This window comes from Melanotaenia boesemani, chromosome 3 (genome assembly GCF_017639745.1).
Source record: "Melanotaenia boesemani isolate fMelBoe1 chromosome 3, fMelBoe1.pri, whole genome shotgun sequence".
In the NCBI taxonomy this organism is placed as follows: domain Eukaryota; kingdom Metazoa; phylum Chordata; class Actinopteri; order Atheriniformes; family Melanotaeniidae; genus Melanotaenia; species Melanotaenia boesemani.
The window spans coordinates 22850999-22870762 of NC_055684.1; the positions used below are offsets into that span (position 1 = coordinate 22850999).

The window sequence follows — 19764 nt, forward strand, 5'->3', positions numbered from 1 at the left end:
TGTTTCTTATCTTTTTATGCTGTTGAACTGAGCTTTTCTGTCTGTTTGCTGTGTATACAAGTTTCTGTCCATTTGTTTGTTATAACTATGAAGTGACAGATAAAGATTAAAATCTGCCACAACAATCAAGTTTCATCTTTCTTCTTATTTAATCTGATTTTCAGTGTTTGAACTAAACCTGCCTCATGATACTGACTGATGTTTTTTGCTTTTAGTAGATTAAACGATCAAACTGCATAGTTCTCCAAGAAGATAAACACAAAGAATAAAATTCAAGTGTTTACAAAGGGAAAAAAAAATCTGTTAGCTCCTCATCCTCACAGTTTGACCTTAACAACTACAGGTTGCCTGTTTAAACTGATACTTGAAAACATGTGCAACTTAAAAGAAGCTGAAGCCACATGAATTTACACAAAACATATGATTGTGATGTTAATAATGACTGACCTTCGCTTTCAGATTACCTGGAAAAACTCAACCAAGAGCATATTAAGAGAAAAAAATGCATTATATTTTATAGTACATCTGCTTTCAGCCACATTTAACAGAAGATTTCCCATGAGCCAGTGTGGGTTCAGTATCTTGTTCAAGGATGCTTTGATATGTAGCCTTGAGAAGATGGGATTAAAGTTTAAAGATATCCACCCTATCCACTCAGTTAATAACCAATCAATGACTGATCAGATAGGAAATAATGAGATGTTTATATTTATAAAAACCTCTGATTTTGAACTCATTCATTCACCTTTTAATTTAATTTCTAGAGAAGTCTTTCTTAAACTTAATCAAAATTTTAAGTGTCTAAACTTCTGTATTATGTTTCTAACATAACAAGTTACTCTTTTGTATTAAATTATGTGTAAACCATGTTTTATACTTTCATTTCCTCTTTTTTCCCAATGGAAAAATGAATAGCATATAAATCAATAATTTCTTAACTTTGTTTAGATTTTGAAGAGAAAGTTTTATGCTCCAAACAATTTATCTCAAGGCAATAATTGAGATCAGAACTATTATAAATTAGATATTTCCATGGGCTGACTGGATGAACACTTGACTGCCAAATAACACCCAATGACTCAGGGCCTTGAGCACAACCCTGGCTGTCTAATACTCTGATTACTATTATGCTAAGCCCAAACCTGAGCAGTCATATATTGATATGCTGCAACACCATATCATTAAAATAATTATCTGAAGCGCACTCAGCACTTTAAAGTGCAGAGATGAAAAACTTGCAAATATTAGGGAAATATGTAATGCACAAAGACTGAGTCAAACATGTTTCTGAGAAACCTCTTTCATGTGTTAAACCAGGTGTTTGGCTGTCAGTTCACCTCCACACGTCTGATGCTGGAGATCTTTTGCAGCTTAAAGCAGTAATTAGTGGTTGTCTGACTGACATCATCACACAGCAGGACCAGATGATTCAAACACAATGTGAGTAATATGCTTTGGGATAAACACCCACATGTCCAACTGCTTCAATCAAATCAGCTTTAATGTTGAGGGGAGATGGCTCATGCACCATATTAGATAAGAACAGATAAAGTTTTGCTAGTTAAAAATCTTTGCAGTATTTTTCCATTTATTAGTAAAATGTAAACCTTTTTTCTGTTAATGATTTTCTGTGTGTACACTTATTATTTTATTTGCACCTGAGTAAGGAAAGGATAAAATCAACATTTATTGTTCTATGACAGCATTTAAATAGAAATTAAACTTCAGACAGAGAGAAGCTTCTTTTAACATTGATCATTTTGAGGCATCCAAACCTGTAGATGGCAGTGTGCTCACATCTTTCGGTAGAGCTATATCTGATGAAGCGACCACTCATGCCTTTAGTACTACTTACCTTTAGTAAATTGTACTAAAAGTTAATTAAGAAAGTGCATGGAAAGATATAAATATGAAACGATTGTAGAAATCAAATAGTTTTACAAATACAGTATTATATAAATTATAAGAATATTAAAAATATTTGAACAGTTAGGGCAAACAGGAAAAAGATGTAAGTCTGTGTTCATTATTTCCTTTGTGTCCTAAACTGTGGACTTATAGTATGTGTTCAGGACAGATTGAAAACAGAAGTAAATATTTCTTTATGTGTTCGAGCACATTTGTCTATACCTGTTTATTCCAATGCAGGGTCAATGGGAGCCCATCCCACCTGCTATCAGGTGGGAGGTGGGGTACACCCTGGACAGATTCCCAGGCCAACACAGAGAGACAAACAACGAAATTAAATATGGAAAGTAGAAAAATGAATAATTTTCTTTTTCCTCCTTTTGAATCATTGCTGGGCAAAGTAAACTGAGATTTTCTGTCACCCATTTTATTGATAAACCTGCCAATGCCAGTTCACTTTTTGATAAGCTCTTCTATAAAACATCAGAAAATTGAAAAATATATATACATATTTCACTTCTGAGCTGATAAAAATAAAATAAAACAAAAACGTGTGAATCGTGATTCAATAGATTTATGCATTTAGGCTTCAGAAATTACTTTTAGTAGAATATTTCTGCTGTTCAATAAACCAATCAGTCTTCTTAATATATGATTGTAACCCATCACACTGGTTTGTTCATGCATAACAGTAAAAATATTTGCAACATCATAAGAATTTTACTGTGTTTGGCAGGTACTTCTAAAAGTTCAATAATGTAATATCTCTGTTAACTTAATGTACACAGTTAACCTAATAGTTTACAAATTATACAAATGATAAACGCGTCCTGTTTCTTTAAACTTGAACCAAATGCAAAACTAGTAGATGGTATGACCGTCCCAAGTCTATTATGCAACAATACTGACTAAGTTAAATACAGTCAATACAAGTTATTTGTTATTTGTTGAGAAAAATCTGACCTGTGACACATTTCAGCTGCATGTTAGCTTTTAATCTCCTCCATTGAATTTCTAAACAACAGGGATTTGTAGCAGTTTCTATTCACAATCAAAACACAGGCTAAAGTGTATGAGTGCAGAATGGTGTCTAGAAAAGCCAAGACACAAAAAGCTGACAAGCCATAACTCTCAATGAGTCACAGTAAGGATTATAAAGTGAAATGTAGTTAGACAGTCTTGTTTTTTTGTGCTGCCTGTGTTTGAGTGCTGAGTGATCAAAGACGCTTCCTTATCCAGTGTTGTGCTCATGCAGACAGCTGGGAGGAAGTGTATGGACAAGAAGCAGCTGCAGGTCAGGGTCACATTTGGGATGAAATTATCATGTGAATCATGGAGAAGTCTGCTAAAAGTAAAACAGAGCCACATGTCTTTACTTCACTCTTGACTTATAGAGACATAAAGAGCAGCATACTCACCTCCTGGTAGGCTGGGGTTGAGGTCTTCGAGCATTTTATGCTGAATTTCTGACATTAAACAAGCCTGTTTGCTCAGAGTTTGCACCTAAAAACTAATCAAGATGTTATTCTGAACATATTTCATGTTTTTGTCTTTTGGAGAGTCAAACTTGTCCTCTGGAAAACCAGAAGACAAGTTGTTCAGCAGAATAAAATAAAAAAAACTGCATCAAAAAGATGTCAACCTTTCACATTGTGCACACTGTGGATAAAAGTTCAAAGTAAAAATTAAGTGTTAAGTGATCACTTACTGTATCTGTGAAAATTTGCACTTTACTAAAGCTTCGTAATAAATCTCTGTAGCCATCAACCAGTAGTTTGCCTCAAACCTTAAGTAGGCTGTTGTTTGTTTATTCTTACTGTTAGCTTATCACATGTGTCCTTGATTGGCTTATACAGTCCAGTAACTTGATGTAACCACAACATTTGTTCATATTACTTTCATCTACAAAAAAATATATGGATTTGTTATGTTGCAAATAAAATCTATTTCAATTTTTTTGGTTATAGAAAAGAAAAACAATCAGGTTCTCAAGGAAAGGTGGAGAGAAGGTTGTGATCTCAGAAACAATCTGTATGATACCAAGCACAGCAACAACAATCTTGCATTACTCTCAAAAGGACAGAAGAAACAGAGAGCACTGAATAATATTCTCATTTCCAGACTGTTTATAAAGTCAGTTAAATCTTTTCTTCTCTTTTAGAAGTTGAGCTGGGCTCAGATGGTTTATTCATTTTCTCTGTTTCATTGCATGATTCTTGTCTGTCCATCTGGGAAGCATCACCAGCATCAGGCTAGATTTAAAAACTTCCAGATGATAAAAAAGGTCAGAAGAGCACTAAGTTTCCTGAGAGTCAGCTAAAGGTGCTATATATGCTAATGTTATTCAACCAAAGTTGAGCAAAAGAGGTTTAAAAAACTAAAAACATGCTGGAAACAATAAGGAGCTATTAATCATAGAACCAAAACTAAACTAAACAAGAACTTTAATGGGTTGAGACTTTGCATCAATTTGCGACCTGCTTGGTCTTTATGTTCCTTATTTTTATTAAATCCTAAGTACCCACAGAAATCACACAATATTCATTTTGTAAACATTGTAGTTGCTTTTATTAGGTGAGTAGTTTCCTTTGTTTCATTTTAAGCACTGCAGTCATTTAAAGGGAGATATTCTTTAGCATTCGTTGAAATGCAGAGTATTTATATGCTGCATTCGCAGCTTTTTGTGATGTAGGGAGGGTAAACAATTTACAGATTGGCAGTCCTTCCTTCCCCTGTGCCAGTACAATGTCACATCCGATTTGATGCAACAAAAGCCCCTGGCTCAGGTGTTTCCTCTCTGCCTGCAGAGAAGGTGGCCAGGAAGCTGTTCCTATAGCTCCTTACATGACACATGCAGTTCTTTTCAACACATCCTCCCTTAACTTCCTTCAGCAACAGTTGCTGCAGAATTGCAATCATTCTGGATGTGTTATAGGATGGAAATCTTTCATTTCCACTCCATTTTATCTGTCCAAAATAACCCATCCTTGGGCTTTGCTTTAAATATTTCCAGATGTTTCAGCCTTCCTCTTGATAGCTCTCTAAAATTATTATAAGCCGCTGTGGACAAATCTGCTCTCCTGTGATAAATGATGGATCTGCTTTTTTATCCTGGTTTGAATGAGATTCAGTCTGCCCTGAGAGGCTCGCTCATTGGAGGAAATTGGATGGGTAACGTAAGCGCTTGTCTTGAATTGTAAAATAGCAGAAAAGGAGGCGGAGGAGAGGCAGGAGCAACACACACACATTCAGTCTGACAGCAGCCACTGAGGAGACACGGACTAATGCAGCCACAAGAAGGACCTCATTAACATTTATTGGAGTAAACACATTTTCGTCATCAGGAGGATTGGCGTCATTACGAGCCGCGCGCGCATTCCTCAGCAGGATTTGCGCATCTTTAATTGCAAACTGTTTGCTGCTCTTGGTGTTTTCTGTTTTTTTGTGCAAGAGACAGCGTCAACGGTCATGCTCGAGCCGCGACCAGCGAAGCGTTTCATTTGAAAGTCTTCTATTAAAAAAAGAGAGAAAAAAGAAAGAAAAAGAATGGACCAGCAGCTCTCCAAACCTGAATCCAGAAACATGGACGCATGTCTCAGACGACTGAAGCAAGAATTGGTAGGTTGTAGTTTGCTAATTCTGTTATAGGAGGCAATAATGAAGGATGCTGATTTAGTTTGTTTTTACATAATTGTAAAAACAATGCTCATTAATGATATAAGATTTTTTTTTTAATCATTGTCATACAAACACCATTTACAACACCATCTGGCTTGACCGAAGACTATCTGTCCTGACACAGTGCCACGTTACAAACTCACATTATTGCTTTTAGGTTTAGGTTTTTAGAGTGGGGGGTGCATATATCTTTTTAAATCGCGTTAATCTCTGTGGGTTTGACGCTGTGAGCACATCAGACGCATGTGCACAATCCCTCCTCTGTCCACTCATCTGGGACAGATGTTTTAAGCGTAATGAGCTCGACGCGGTTTTTCTTCTTCTCATGTCTGCAGAAGTCGTCTTACTCTGCAAAGATTATTAAGTTCGTGATAGAATCAAGTATGAGCTTCACACTATTCTCGTGTGTTGGTGTAAATGTGACCAGGTCTTGCAACAGACTAATGCGAGCTTAAATTTGCAGTCTTAAGTTTTATCAAATTCTCATGCCCCAAATAAATTTGTTAGACTCCATTGCTTAATATGTTAACATCTGTCCCCTGATTAGCATGTGTGTTTATATCATTTAGTGCCAACTTTTTTTTTTTTTTTTTTTTTTTTTTTTTAAATATGAAAACAAAATCTGTAAGCTGGTCCCTGCTGTGCGCAATCATCTGGCAGTGGTACACTGTGGAGTCAGATTTAGAGGAGCCTTAACCAGCACAGATTTTATTTGGAACCATCTTCAAAGCAGATACAGGTTTTTGGTTTTGTGAGGGCTTTTTTTCTCTCTCTCTCTCTCTCTCCCTCGCCATCCACTGGCCTGCAGAAAAGACTTGCATGGCTACTTGTTTTGCTGCAGAAATCTATTCAGTGACTTCTTGATCAGATGCTCCAAATTAGCCACACGACTGTGAAGTGGCACTTGAGACTTCAGGGGAGTTGACACTAATGGCAGAAGGACATGTTGTGTTATAGCTGCCACGTCGCAGTTTGGTAACATTATAGATAAAGTGTCACGCCATGCCGAGGATCAAACAGGAGAACAGAGAGCAGATGCCGGTTAGAAAGCCAAGGCAGTGTCCCCCTGTACAGGACCATGTGGGATGCAATCTGTTGTTGAGAAAATAAGAGGTGTGTCTGCCAAGGTTGTCAATTTTCTTTCCAATGTGACTGACTTCCAGCCAGCGCTCATGGGATAGTGACAAACTGTTTCTCCTTCGGTATAGACATTACAAAACATCTAACAACCCACTTTTCAGTGTCACTGTGATGTAGTTTTAAAGAATCATGTCAGTTTTTCTTTTTTATTCAATTCTGTGCTGCATGGAAATCACATTGTTTCAGCTATGTAGTAGCTACATCTTACGCATCATCAAGTTTTTGAACATTACTGTCGAAGTAATATTGTCATCCTGCAGCTTCATTTGCATGCACATATAGCACCATAAACGTTGACTTTGAGAGATATAAATGCAGACTGCACAATTTAAGCATGTGGCCTGTTAATCAGGCCAAACAGCCATTTAGCATTTCTACTCATTATGTACTCTCTTGGTCATTTTCTGCTGAGGGGGGTTATTATAGTAATCAGCAGGAAGTAATGCACAGTATCCATTTCACCAACATCACATTTGGTCGAAACTGCTGTAGTGATGCTAAGGCAGAGTATAATTTTTCTGCACAGCTGTGTCCACCCCGTTTGTGCCTTTTAAAAAATAATTTCCTTCTCTTTAGACGAAGATATGTTCCTCATTCTCAGGTCTCCCTGACAGATGGGACACCCATGAGCCAAAAGCCACCTGATTTAGTCAGGAACCAGATTAAATCAATAGAAAAGGCTAAAAGCAGACATAACAATACATATGAGAACCACAGGCAGACCAGAAAATGTTAGCAAAATTGTAAACTATGCTAATGTATACAGAAGTTGAAAGTTGCAAAAACAGTAATATAGTTCTTTGCAACTTTATCATTATGTAACCTGGTACTACTACCACTCCAGAAGTCTGCATAGTTCAGTTTGCAGTTTGTATCAGTTTAAAAGTGCAAGTGTTGCATTCAAAGTCCGTGTTAAAGTCACGTAAATTACAGCGATGAAGTCTGCATGCACTGAAACGTTGGATGTTTTGATGTCCTTTTAGCTCTAAAAGAAGACAAGTGTCACATTAATGTGTTAACACTGTCAAGGGTCGGGGCTTTAAATCTGTGTGAGGCCGGAGGGAGGTCATGCTTGAACATTTGACCTTTAACCAGACAATTTGATGACATTCAATACACCCAAAACTTTAAGCCTCCAGAATGGTTAGACAGCAATGTGGAAATATTTTTCATATTTTTACTTGTGTCAGTTACTGAAGAACAGTCTGTCATCATCAGTTTGCTCTTTCAACAAGGCTTCATAGAAATTTAGAGGATGTGATGGCAACAATGAAATATTTCTAAACTCATCCATGAGTCATGGTTCGTGTGCCAGACAAAGTCTCATGATAAAGAAAGCATAAGCCCTTCCTGTCTACTTTCAGTTGAAAATACAAACACTGACAAGCCTTTTGACTCATGTTGTCTAGGTGTGAGGTTCATGTCTGTTCAATAAAGTCATTTCAGGCACTAAAACAGATCAGAGCTTTTGATATCAGTACTGCTAAGGCTGACTTCATATCCACAGTGCACCTTTATTCCTTTCATGCCTGAGGGGAATTTCATTACCAACTGTCACCTTGGAATTTAACACCAAAGCCAACAAACCATGAAGTCATGAAATCTAAGAGAAATGCATACAAGTGCCAAACCTGTGGAGCCTTCTGGAAAGTTCCACTTTCTTTGTTACCTTTCAGCTGTTGGATCAGAAAACTGTACACAAAGCAGGGTTGTGGTTTAGCTTTAACCTCGTTTGTTTTGCGCCTCCTGTTCTCCAAACTGCCCTTCCTTCCCCTCAGCTAAAATTGTCCTGACTCTTAGTGGCAGCTGTGGGGTTTGCGTGGACTATTATTGTGTTTCAGATGGAGTCACAAACCTGTAACAAAGCCTGTTTATCATTATGGGCCTGGACACATAACCTGCTTTTTTCATAGTTCACAGAATGGACTCACTATATCCAAGACGTCAGATTTATTTAGGTAGTTGAGTGGTTAATTATGCTACAGCTTTGACCACACATGGTGTAAGATCAAATCCCATCTTTTCTCTCCTCTGTTTGCTTTCACTAGAAAGGAAATATTTGGGGTTATTTCTTTGGGTTTTGCTCTTACCGAGGTTATGGTTGCCATTCACTGTGCTCTCTTGCGTTATGTCTTTGGGGCTTTCAGATTACGTTTTGTCCTCCATTACTGCTTCATCTATAGTCAGGAGAAATTCAATTTATAGAACCATTATCCTACTAAAATGTAAACGGTGAATGCAGTGAAGCAACTATAATTTTAGGGCAACAGGACAAACCTTTAAAACATAATCATCCAAACAGATTTGGAGTAATTTTAGAACTTATGAAGAGCTGTGTGTCTGACATGCGTGTAAAAGTAGGCCTTATTTCCAGAAATGACTCTCTGTTTACCATCTCCTAAAGGAATATTGGTGAAAGATTCTTGTCTGTGTTCATCAGTAGCTTTGTCTACTGTTTGATGCTTCGGTTTTTGAAGCTCGGAAACAGTTGTCTGCTGCTACTAAAGCTGCAGAACAGTCAAACTGTTCATCACAACATCCCTCAGCAGTCACAGCCGTTTTCTTCAGGAAGTGTTACTGTGATTTTTCACTGATTTTGATCTAAGAGGGGGCCGGAGAGTTGGACAAGCACTTTCTCAACCCACACACAAGAAGTTGACGTCAGCCTCTCCAGCATCTATGCAATGACTGTTGCTTTCTAGTGGAGATTTGTAGTGAGGAAAACAGCAGAGTCAATGGCTGTCTCCACATATCATCTGCCAAAGACGATATGGAACTTAATCATCCTTTTCCTCCCACAGCAGCAGCACATTTGTGATGGCGTAATTGAGCTCTAGCAGGAAACAAGTCATTAAACCACCTCCCTGACTCTGAAAAGGTCATCAGGGAGTCTGCTGGACTGAACATTCCAGATGCCATGATAGATTGGGTCTAAATTGATTCCTTTTATTGGGATATTCCATCCTATGTTTTATTTACCTTTTGATCTTAGAGATAGTTTTAGTGTACCCATCCTTTAAAATATTTCTGCTTCTACCCAAGAGGGTGCGTGAAATATTCTGAAAGGTGCTACCAACACGAGAAATGCTACACTCTAAATATAAGTCTATACCTTTTGCAAATGCCACAGATACTCTGGATAGAACACACTATAATATCAGATCTTTAACAGTGTGTTCATTTGTGCAAAATCACATAAAAATGATAAATAAGTCATTTGCAATCCTTTGCTAAAATGTTTAACAAACTGTAGATTTAAAGACATAGTATACCTATGTTGTTGGAACCTTGATCATGTAACTTATCTACAACAACACAAATCTGAGAAAAAACTTAATTACTTAGCTGTAAAACTATGTAAAAATGGTTGAAAATTAAATAACCTTTCATACTGTAAATGACATTAAAAAAGTCAATATAAACGTTCATTTATTTTATTGAAAGTAGAAAAATCTCTTTAAAAATACCTGCAGTGTCTACACAAGTCAGCCAGCTGAAACGTTCATCAGTCATTCTTTTGGTTAACATGATTCACACTTGTTTCACTCCTGAGAATGACCCTGAGGGCAAATGAAGCAAACAGAGTAACCATATAACCTTTCCTCACCAAAGAGGCATTCATTGCCGGGTGTACAGTTATTTATTTCCTTCTGTGAATGTTGTGCAGCTCTGCTGCTCTCTTGATCATGACCTCGGGGCTGCCCACAGCCGTTCAGCCACAGAGACCTTCTCTGTGTCTCCTGGACAGAGACTCCATTCCTGTCCTTGACCCACACAGCCCCACCATTCATTTTTAATTAGGGATGGAGGTGGAGGATGGGTGGAGCACACTATATCTGCTGCTGCTGGCCACCTCCTTCCAAACAAGACTTTTTGGGTCTGATAACCTTAACCTTGGCATAGTTTATCCCCCCCAGCCAACAACAAATAAATGTGACAGTGAATAGCCTGTATTTTAAAACCCTTTCCTTAATATTTTGATTGCTTGTTTATGTGTTTGTTTTTCTTTCACTTTTTCAATTATTGATCCAGTCAGTGCATTTCAGTACATACAACATACATCACAATAAAAACAGACTTAATTCAAGCAAGTCAAGACTGGACATGTGTGTGAGTTCAGTGGTTTTGCACAGTGAATTTAATTTTTTCCTCCATCGCTGACTGAGGTAATATCAAGGCCAGGATGACAGCTGAGAACAGCCTGCACAGAAGGAGCATTGACTTATTTATATTTGGTACTGTGGCTTTTGATAAATTCACTTATAGTCTAATTAAATCGCCTTTGGATGCTTGTACGCAGAAGATGCGTCTTCATGCAAGAGTGTCAAATAAAGAGCCGCCAATGGCCTGTTTTTTTAAATAAAAAAATAAACACTAGTTCTTAATAGGCTTCCATTCAGGGTTAATTTGAATCTGCCAGCCTTTGTTCTTAAACTCTGAAGCATTCAACCCCTGATTGGCAATTATATGTGGTTGGCTGGCTTCGCTGCCCACCAGAAGAAAAAGTAAGGGTGAAGGAGGGGGTGGGGAGACTGGACAGTCCCTATTTGTTTGTCATGCGCTCAGAAAATTTTTACTTGGCTCAGTTCTTTTTAAAATGTCTTTTAATAGAAATACACGCTTGATGGATTTGACAGCTGAAATACTTGGAGGCTTAAGTTCAAAAAGAAGATTTAACTTAACTTCACAAGACAGTCTTAATGATGCTAGTGTTTCTGAGCAATTCCCCGCAGCCCTGACTTCCTCCACAGTTCTCCTATTTAATTAGATTAGACAGACATTATTCCTCATGTCCATTTTCTGCTTAAGGACCTTAAAGAGTTTGTGTAGGTCCTGCCAGGCCTGCATCTTATGTATCTTTATCTTAATGAGGCCCGTGGTGGATTTCCAAATTGTAAACCTGAGATTTCTTAGAATTTCCACAACGTGTCTAAATTAGAAACTGCGGCCAGACATTATTTTAAAGCCTCTTTTTAATTTTATTTATTTTTTATTCTAATGTCAGAATGCATGATGAAAAGTCTGACATATTTGGGCCACAAAGTTCAAACTTGAAATGGCAGCAGAGGAGTGCCTGGACTTAGCTGGCAGTGAAAATGGAATAATAGAGTTAAGTTTACTCTTCCTGTGTTTGTTCCCCAGAGTGCAATATGAATTATTAATATTGCCTGAGAATAGAAATGCCAGTAAACAATAATTTGTTTTTAAATAACTGTGGGGAATGCATGTGTTTTGGGGATAACACCAAAGTTGCGTGTGAGTTTTATACAATAGTGTTTTTGGTTTCCTTATGCAAACAGGTTCAGTGCATCAGAGTAATCTGCTTAGGTGATATTATTTCCAAAACAAATATAATACTTTTAAGTGGTCCAGATTTCACCAGCATCTCCAAGTGCAGTAATGACTCAGATGATCCCTGCATAAAGTTTATTGAAGCCTCATGTCTGTTCCAGCGATACAGAACTCTTTGTGTCATCTCATCATGTCTTTTTGACCTTTGATGTGGAGGAAAGTAAACCATGATTATATGCTCTTTTGCAGCCTCTCCCAGGACACGGACAATTAGAGCTAGTGAAGGCAGCCATATGTGGAAAGCAAGAAGACAAGAGACAACCTGATTGCACTAATTACATGTACCTTCACTGGCTAATTTAGAGAGCCAGCGGGAAGCTCTGATGCTTTTGTTCCCAGCATGTGCATTGATAGGCTTATTATCTGATCTTAGAGGTTGTTCTAGCACCCACTCAGCCATATGTCTGTGGCAGGGAAAGTGTTTAAAACCTCTTTACACTGTATAAGTGTCAAGATGAGGTTTATCCACAATGGCCTATGAGTATATATCTCAGCCATTAAAACATTTTAGGTAAAAACTAAGTGATATTTTACTGGTTTGTGTACTTGTTAAATCAAAGTTTTTTTCTGCATCTTGCTTTGTCATTAAACCTAACAGATCTAATGCATAGAGTGTAACAAATCCCTCATTCTGACTCTCAAGTATGAAAACATCTTTAGTAAATGGTCACTCTGGATGTTCATACAACATTTCACCACATCTAATAGTAAGTGAAAAGTGGAGAAGCAGCTGGCATGTTGCCATTCCTAAAGTAGTGACTTTAAGAAAATCGACCTCTAACTTAGCATGTTATTAGTAGTTACATATATTTTGGTGCCTGTGATAGTGATTGATTATTTATTTAGGATTACCTTTTGTTTCTTTTCATGGCTAGTTTTTTATTTCGAATTCAATGTGGTCCAAGAATATTTGTTGCCACTTTAGTTTTATCTGTTGTCCCAATAAATCCACATTCACTCTAACGCTGTAGCGCTGTTTATGTCAGACTGTCAGTTATCCTACGCAACAACTTTTCCCATCCATGGTCAAAGTTACACAATCACTGTTCCCCTAAGACTAAGCATCCCAGCCTGGTGTTGTTGTACCCCCCACCCCTCCTCCTGTGTTCTTATGGTGTCATCTATAATTGAATCCATCAACAGTTTTCTCTTCGGCATCCAAACATATGGTGAGGTACCCCTCCCTATCCCTCTCTCTGTGTCCCTGCTCATCCGGCTGACTCTCACTCACCGTTTCTCTTCTGCCCCTTTGTTTCTCTTCTGCCCCCTCACACTGACAGTCTGTTTCTGCCTGAGAAGCCCCCACACCACCGCTACCCCCAATCCTCTGAATAGGGATTATAGTCTAGACGAGCGGTGCTGATTGGTTGTGATGCCTAGCGTTGGCCCTCCATACATATAAGGGCAATCAGGCTGATCTGTTTGAAAGGTGAGTGACAATGCTAGACTTGTAGAGGTGTAAAGTGACAACAACAGAGGCACAGACAGGAATAACTATACCTGCTGCTTTGTTAGGTAAGGTGTGGGTTTTCTTATTTAATGCTAAAGAATGAATATCAACTAGCAACTTGTTTTATTTTAGTAAAAGAAATACTCTGTTTAGTTGAAAGTTTCCAGTTATTTGGTGTGAATAAACTCATTTGCACCGACCAACAGTTTAGTTTATATGGGAAAGAAAATGTAGGCGTGCTCTGCAGCTTTTCTACTAACCTTGGCACTGCTTCATCATTCCTTGCATGCTTTCTTCCATCTTCCCACAGATGTTTTATCATTTTAAAAAAAAAGTGGAGAGCATCCAACAGTCTACTCCAGCATTGAGTTTCTACCTTTGCCAGTGTGTGCGCGTGTTCATAAATAGAAGATAAACCTGTAGTAGACACAGTTAAAGAACGATTCAGTGACTCAGTGACTCACGCCTTCAAGTCAAAACACAGGTGCTGCCTTTGGGTTTTCTGTGTGCCTTTAGGAGAAGACAGTTAGTTTAAGTCACATGACCTTGGCTCTTGAGATGGGAACAGAAAATGAGGGGAGGATATATGCAGAGCGTATGATTACTGCTATGCAAGAGCACATGGAAGAAAGCAAAGATAAGACAACAGAAATGGCAGGAGGGAAAAAGAAAAATGGAGGTAGAATTGCTGGAAGAGAGAGGAACAAAAAAAATGATCTGTTTTACAGCTGTCACTGGTTGAATCTTCTCATACGCTGGCCATATGGGACATTGGCCTCACATCCAAAACTAGGTCACATGACCACACAATTATACAAAGTGCACAGCCTGAAACGCATGAGCGATGTGACTAGCCAACAGAGACGGAGGCCTATAACTATGATAATTTGTCTGATATTGTCTATTGCTGGTTTGCTGTTAGATTTTTACCGGTGATAAATGGTGGACATAAAAGGGGGTAGAGAGGAAAATCTGTGTTTATTGAATGAGATTGACCCTGTAGGGGGTTAAAGAGTTAAATGATTGATGTACAAGGTGTTGTTGTTGTTTTGTTTTTTTCTCTCATCTTTATCATATTTTTCTCTGTCTCCCTGCAGCAGTCTATGAAAGAAGCTGGAGATGGCCTCCACGCTCAGATGAATTCAATGATGGGAGCCCTCCAAGAACTCAAGCTCCTTCAGGTCCAGACAGCACTAGAAAACCTTGATATTTCAGGAAGACCCATAAACAGAGGAATCCCACATCCTGTTCCAACAGCTCCCCCTCAATCACTAGCTGTACCAGCGTCAGCATCGAGAAAGGATCAAGACTCCTGCTTAAGACAAGCCATGCCAGAGGAGCTTAGTCCAAGTCCATTGCCAAGTCTGAGGTCGTCCATGGACAGCAGAAATTCTTCCAGTAGAGGTGATCATACTTCTTCCAGAAACAGAAGCAGCATTGGAACTTCATCATCCTCAGCATCATCCAGTCTAGAGACTGAAAGTGAGAGTGAGAGTGAAACAAGTGGAACAAGTGAAAGAAGTGGAAGAGGTGGACGAAATGCAAGAAGTGAGAACGACCTGGAATCAATACCTAAGCGGTGGTCAGGATATACTGCTCCTCAGGTAGACTTCTATGGACCAATGGTGGGAAACCCTCCACCAGAGCCTTACCCTAAGTCACAGGCTCCTCTTTGTGCACAGGTTTTAGACCTGCCTGGGATACTGTATAGCCTCTCCAGAGAAGGTCCTTCCTTGGACAGTGAGTACTCCCAAGACAGCACAGATGATACCAGCGATTGGACATCTTCACTTATGAGCCATTGCCGCAACCGTCAGCCATTAGTTCTGGGCGACAATGTATTTGCAGACCTTGTGGGCAATTGGCTGGACCTGCCTGATGTAGAGAAGGAGGAAGGAGGAGAAGAGCAAATGAGGAAGAGGAGAGAGGAGAGGACAGTTGAGGGTGGTGTGGATAGACCAGAAACCCCAGCACACCCTCTGCGTCTCAGCCGCTCACAGGAGATCTGCAGGAAGTTCTCACTTACCACAAACATCTTCAAGAAGTTCTTGCGCAGTGTCCGTCCAGACAGGGACAAATTGCTCAAGGAGAGGCCTGGCTGGATGGCTCCCGAGCTGCCAGAGGACGACCTCTTTAAAAGGCCGAAGAAAGCGGTTCCTAAATGCTCAAAAGGCAGTTTTTACCTACCCTTCTGGGCAAATGGACAGCAGGGAAAAGGCAGGCCATGTCTGCAACTAGCTGAGGCAGAAAGGAGCCACCACCATCAGCCCTTCCCCCAGTTCCACCAGCAACCATTCGCAGGGATTTATTTAGACAGGAGGCAGCCAGTGACAGGCCTGCAGAAAATGCAGCCCCTGTTTGATTACAACACAGCTGTGTGGGTCTAACAGTGAGATTCGAGCCAAAAAAAACTACTAGTGATGCCAGATGGAGTGTGTGACAGGTGCTGGAGGGTTTTGGCTGTGATGGAAGTGAGCAAATGGATGGATGAATGAATGAGAGGTTTGGGTACAATTATCTTCCAAAAAATAACTTAAAGCTTCACACTTACCATGTTCTTCCTGCAACTGAGAGATTATCAGTGCAACTTTTTCTGTCTGACAATCTGAAAACCTAAACCTTGTTTGCTATAAGTCTATGAGAGTGTGCTGCAGCATGTTTGAGACAGAGTTTTTTCAGGGTTTATACTGCAAGTTTTGTATTATTCAAATTACGTCCTATATGTGCTTGTATGACTGGATTGTCTGGTTGACTTAAAAGGCGGTACATCTTTCTCAGAATGTCATCAACAATGCAGATCTTTAGGAAAACATCTACAGACTTTTTCACTCCTTTGCTAAAGAACATGACTCTCGTATATCTCACTTCTTTGCATCTAAGAATAGCAACACCAAGCGATAAGTTGCATGGTTACACTTTTTATAACTGAGGCTACCAACAGCTGTTACTGAAGGCACTGCCGCTAAACAGTCCTAAGCTCCCTTTTGTTTTCAAAAGGCTTGGAAATTCAGGTATAACTTGACTCAACTCATTGACTTTGCTCAGGAAATGTACACCAGATAAAGCAATTAGCCACTGCCACATTTAAGATTCAAAACATAGTTTCATAGAGTCATGCCTGATCTTATCGTGCTCAGAAAGACATAACAGCAATATGTCAATATGTCTCCTTTATAATCAGTGATCTTGTGCTTGCTGGTTGAAAAACTTCTTTTAGATATGGCTAATGTTGAAAGTCCCCTTGGGTTGCTACACAAATAGGGGAGGGGGTAAACATGGCATAACCGACTGAGTACTGACTAACTGACAGCCATCTGGTACCCTGTCATTATGTAAAGTATGTTTGATTCTTGAGGAAGATACAGAAAGAGCTTGTTTATTCCCAAGGTTGTGTAACTGAACTGGATGATGTTAATGGTGTTACATACTGTATATACACAGGTTAATACATTACAGGTTTAAAAGTTTAACTAATTGAAAGTCGCTGAGATGACCAGCAATATGTCAAACTGCATGAATTTAATTCATTCAATAAAACAGAGTTTTGTACATATTTGTCATCAACCAAACTGCAGCAATAAGAAGCATTTACTGTAATGTCCCATTGCATGATTTTCATTATTCTGTGCAGATAAATATGTCAGAACAACATTTTTTAATAATACATGTAAACAATTATGCTACACTTGTACAGGTGTTTTTTTTTCTCCCCTATATCATAAACAGCTGGTTCAGTGTTTTCTTTTTTATTACATGCAGCACAGTAACAGTTGAAATCAAGCCACAGATTCTTTCACAAGATCCCTCAGGATTATGTATGACACCACCCACTTTCACTAAAAACATTTGCTTTTAATGGAGGACCAGTTATGCAAAGACAATCTGATACTCTTGGGAAAAAAAAAGATTTCACTTTACTAAACGTATTTCCAGGCGACCCAACTCAGCCAGCAGGGATTAGGCCTCAGAGGCCTTGTGAGTTTCTTGGCCAGTTGATCCATATGGTGTCTCAGTATTCAGGTCAATACATTCTGCACATTCAGAGAGTCCAACACACACACAAACACACTGATTTTGCTGACACAGTTAGGCACAGCCTGAGATGTCACACAATACATGTTTGTAAATGAAAAATTTATTTCTTCTTATTAAAGCTGTCTTAAGTGTAATTTTTCTGCACTGTTGTTGATACTTTTTCATCAGGGTTCTGCAAACCTTCAGTAGTGATTTTGTCTCACGTGCACTGTACAACTGTCACTGACTCTTTGTAAATTAAATCTGTTTACAGTAAGAAATATGACCCTGTGATTTGTCTTCCGTTTTATGCATCAGTGTGCACTGCAAAGGTTGCACTGACAACACATTTAGTAAAAATGCATACAACATATGGAAAGTTAACCCCTTTCTTTCTTTCTTTCTTTCTTTCTTTCTTTCCTTCTTTCTTTCTTTCTTCGATTATTTTTGTCTTCATTTATCCCCTCATTAGTTTCACTTGGAATCTTTGCTTTATTAGCTGTGGGCATCAAAAGGTTAAGCAACAAAACTGCAGGCTTTGAGTTCAGAAAATATATTTTTAGGCAATAAAAAACATTTCATTACTGGAAGTGTCTTTACACTTTCAATGTTGCCATGGTGACTTGTCCTGCAACAGTTACTGAAGGTCATCACATGGGAAATATTTCAGCATAATTATATGACGAGTTGGGAGAGAAAATAGTTTGGGTATAGAGAGAGAGCGTGGTTGAAGAGAGAACCAATTAAAGTTTTATTTTTATTACAATTTAAATTAAAATGGCAAAATAAGCTGCTTACCTTTGTGAAGAATGCACTCCCACATGTCCTCTTAATACCCTCCTTTCTGTTAGTGAAATGATCATCTTCAAAGTAAATGACATCACAAAAACCTCACATCTAATAACCATCAGTTTAACCGCTGGTAGCAATGTTTTTAACAGAAACTGCTTGTAGTTTTTTACTCTTTTGGTCTTGGTTCATAATAATAAATGTAACATAATGTGTGACTATCAGGTTCACGGAGGGTTAAAGTCAGCATATCACAGCCTGAGCATCAACTGTGCACCAGACTGGTTCTGGATCTGTAACACAACTCCATCGCTGTCTTTCATAAATAACAAAACCAACATGAACTCTGCAGCCCTCCAGTTCATCACAGACAGTTTATGACATTCAATCCTGAAGATGCTTTTTATGAGATATGCATCACACCACATCAATCAGTTCATCTTTTTGTCCCAGAGCACTTTGTCCAGGACAAGACAGACCTGCTGCAAAGGTCCAGGGCTTCTTTTATAAAACATCAGTGGCTGAGACAATCATTTGAACGTAAATCATCACCAAGTTTTAATAATCATTTTGTTTTTGTTGTTTTTTGCAAAAAGGAAGAAAAGAAAAACTGGTTCTTGAACCCAGTTATAAGTTAATCCCTACAAACTAAAATTTTTGGTTTGTTAGCAGCTAAAATTTTATGCTTATGAGATTTTGTGCTTCTTTTTAATGTGAGAATAAAATCAATTAGTTAACAAAATGGAGTTAGCTGATAATGCTAACTCCATACTATTTGTGTTTTGTTTTGGCTGTTAAAATAATAGTTGATATGGTTGTAAAAAAGAAACCCTTTTTGAATGCATGCTGACATATTTACGCCATATATAAAGTTATTTAAGTTCTGTATCTACATTAAAGAGGTACAGAAATGTGATAACTACGGTATATTACAGTCAGAAGTCTAAACTCTAAAATGCTTTTTGTTTATCTTAATGTAAAACTATATTTTTAAAAAGAAAATCAGTGGAAAAAAGCAACTCATAATATTGGGTATATATGTATACCACACATAAACACAAATACATTAATGTTGAACATACATTTTTACATTTTTAAGAATGAAAGCTAACATTTTCCCAACCTTTTAAGAAATAAAGTTCATCTGCTGCCAGTTATGTTATTATGTTATAATAAACAATGGCTCAACTGTCACAGTTTCCAGGAACATTTAGCAACTTTATACAAACAGGTCCGTGAGCATGTGTGACTAAAAAAAGAAAAAATAATGTTGGGTTCATGTGAAATAGGATAAGAATAATCTGTGTGTGCTTCTGTGCACATGTGTGCGTGCATGTAACAACAGCTGCAAAAGTAGTCCCTTCTCTTGTGGTTCAGTTTCCCCAGGGATCCCAGCAATGGACGCTGACTGTCTGACCACATCCTCCTCCTGC

The 19764-nt window shown here is 38.4% G+C and overlaps 1 protein-coding gene across 1 annotated transcript; it reads left to right on the forward strand.

Annotated features, from left to right (window-relative positions):
- The first annotated feature begins 5155 nt into the window (after window positions 1–5155).
- Window positions 5156–17588, forward strand: inka2 (inka box actin regulator 2). Its single transcript, XM_041981694.1, has 2 exons — window positions 5156–5526; window positions 14626–17588. Exons 1-2 carry the CDS (start codon window positions 5455–5457, stop codon window positions 15913–15915), a joined length of 1362 nt encoding a protein of 453 aa, XP_041837628.1. The 5' UTR covers window positions 5156–5454; the 3' UTR covers window positions 15916–17588.
- Window positions 17589–19764: the final 2176 nt, after the last annotated feature.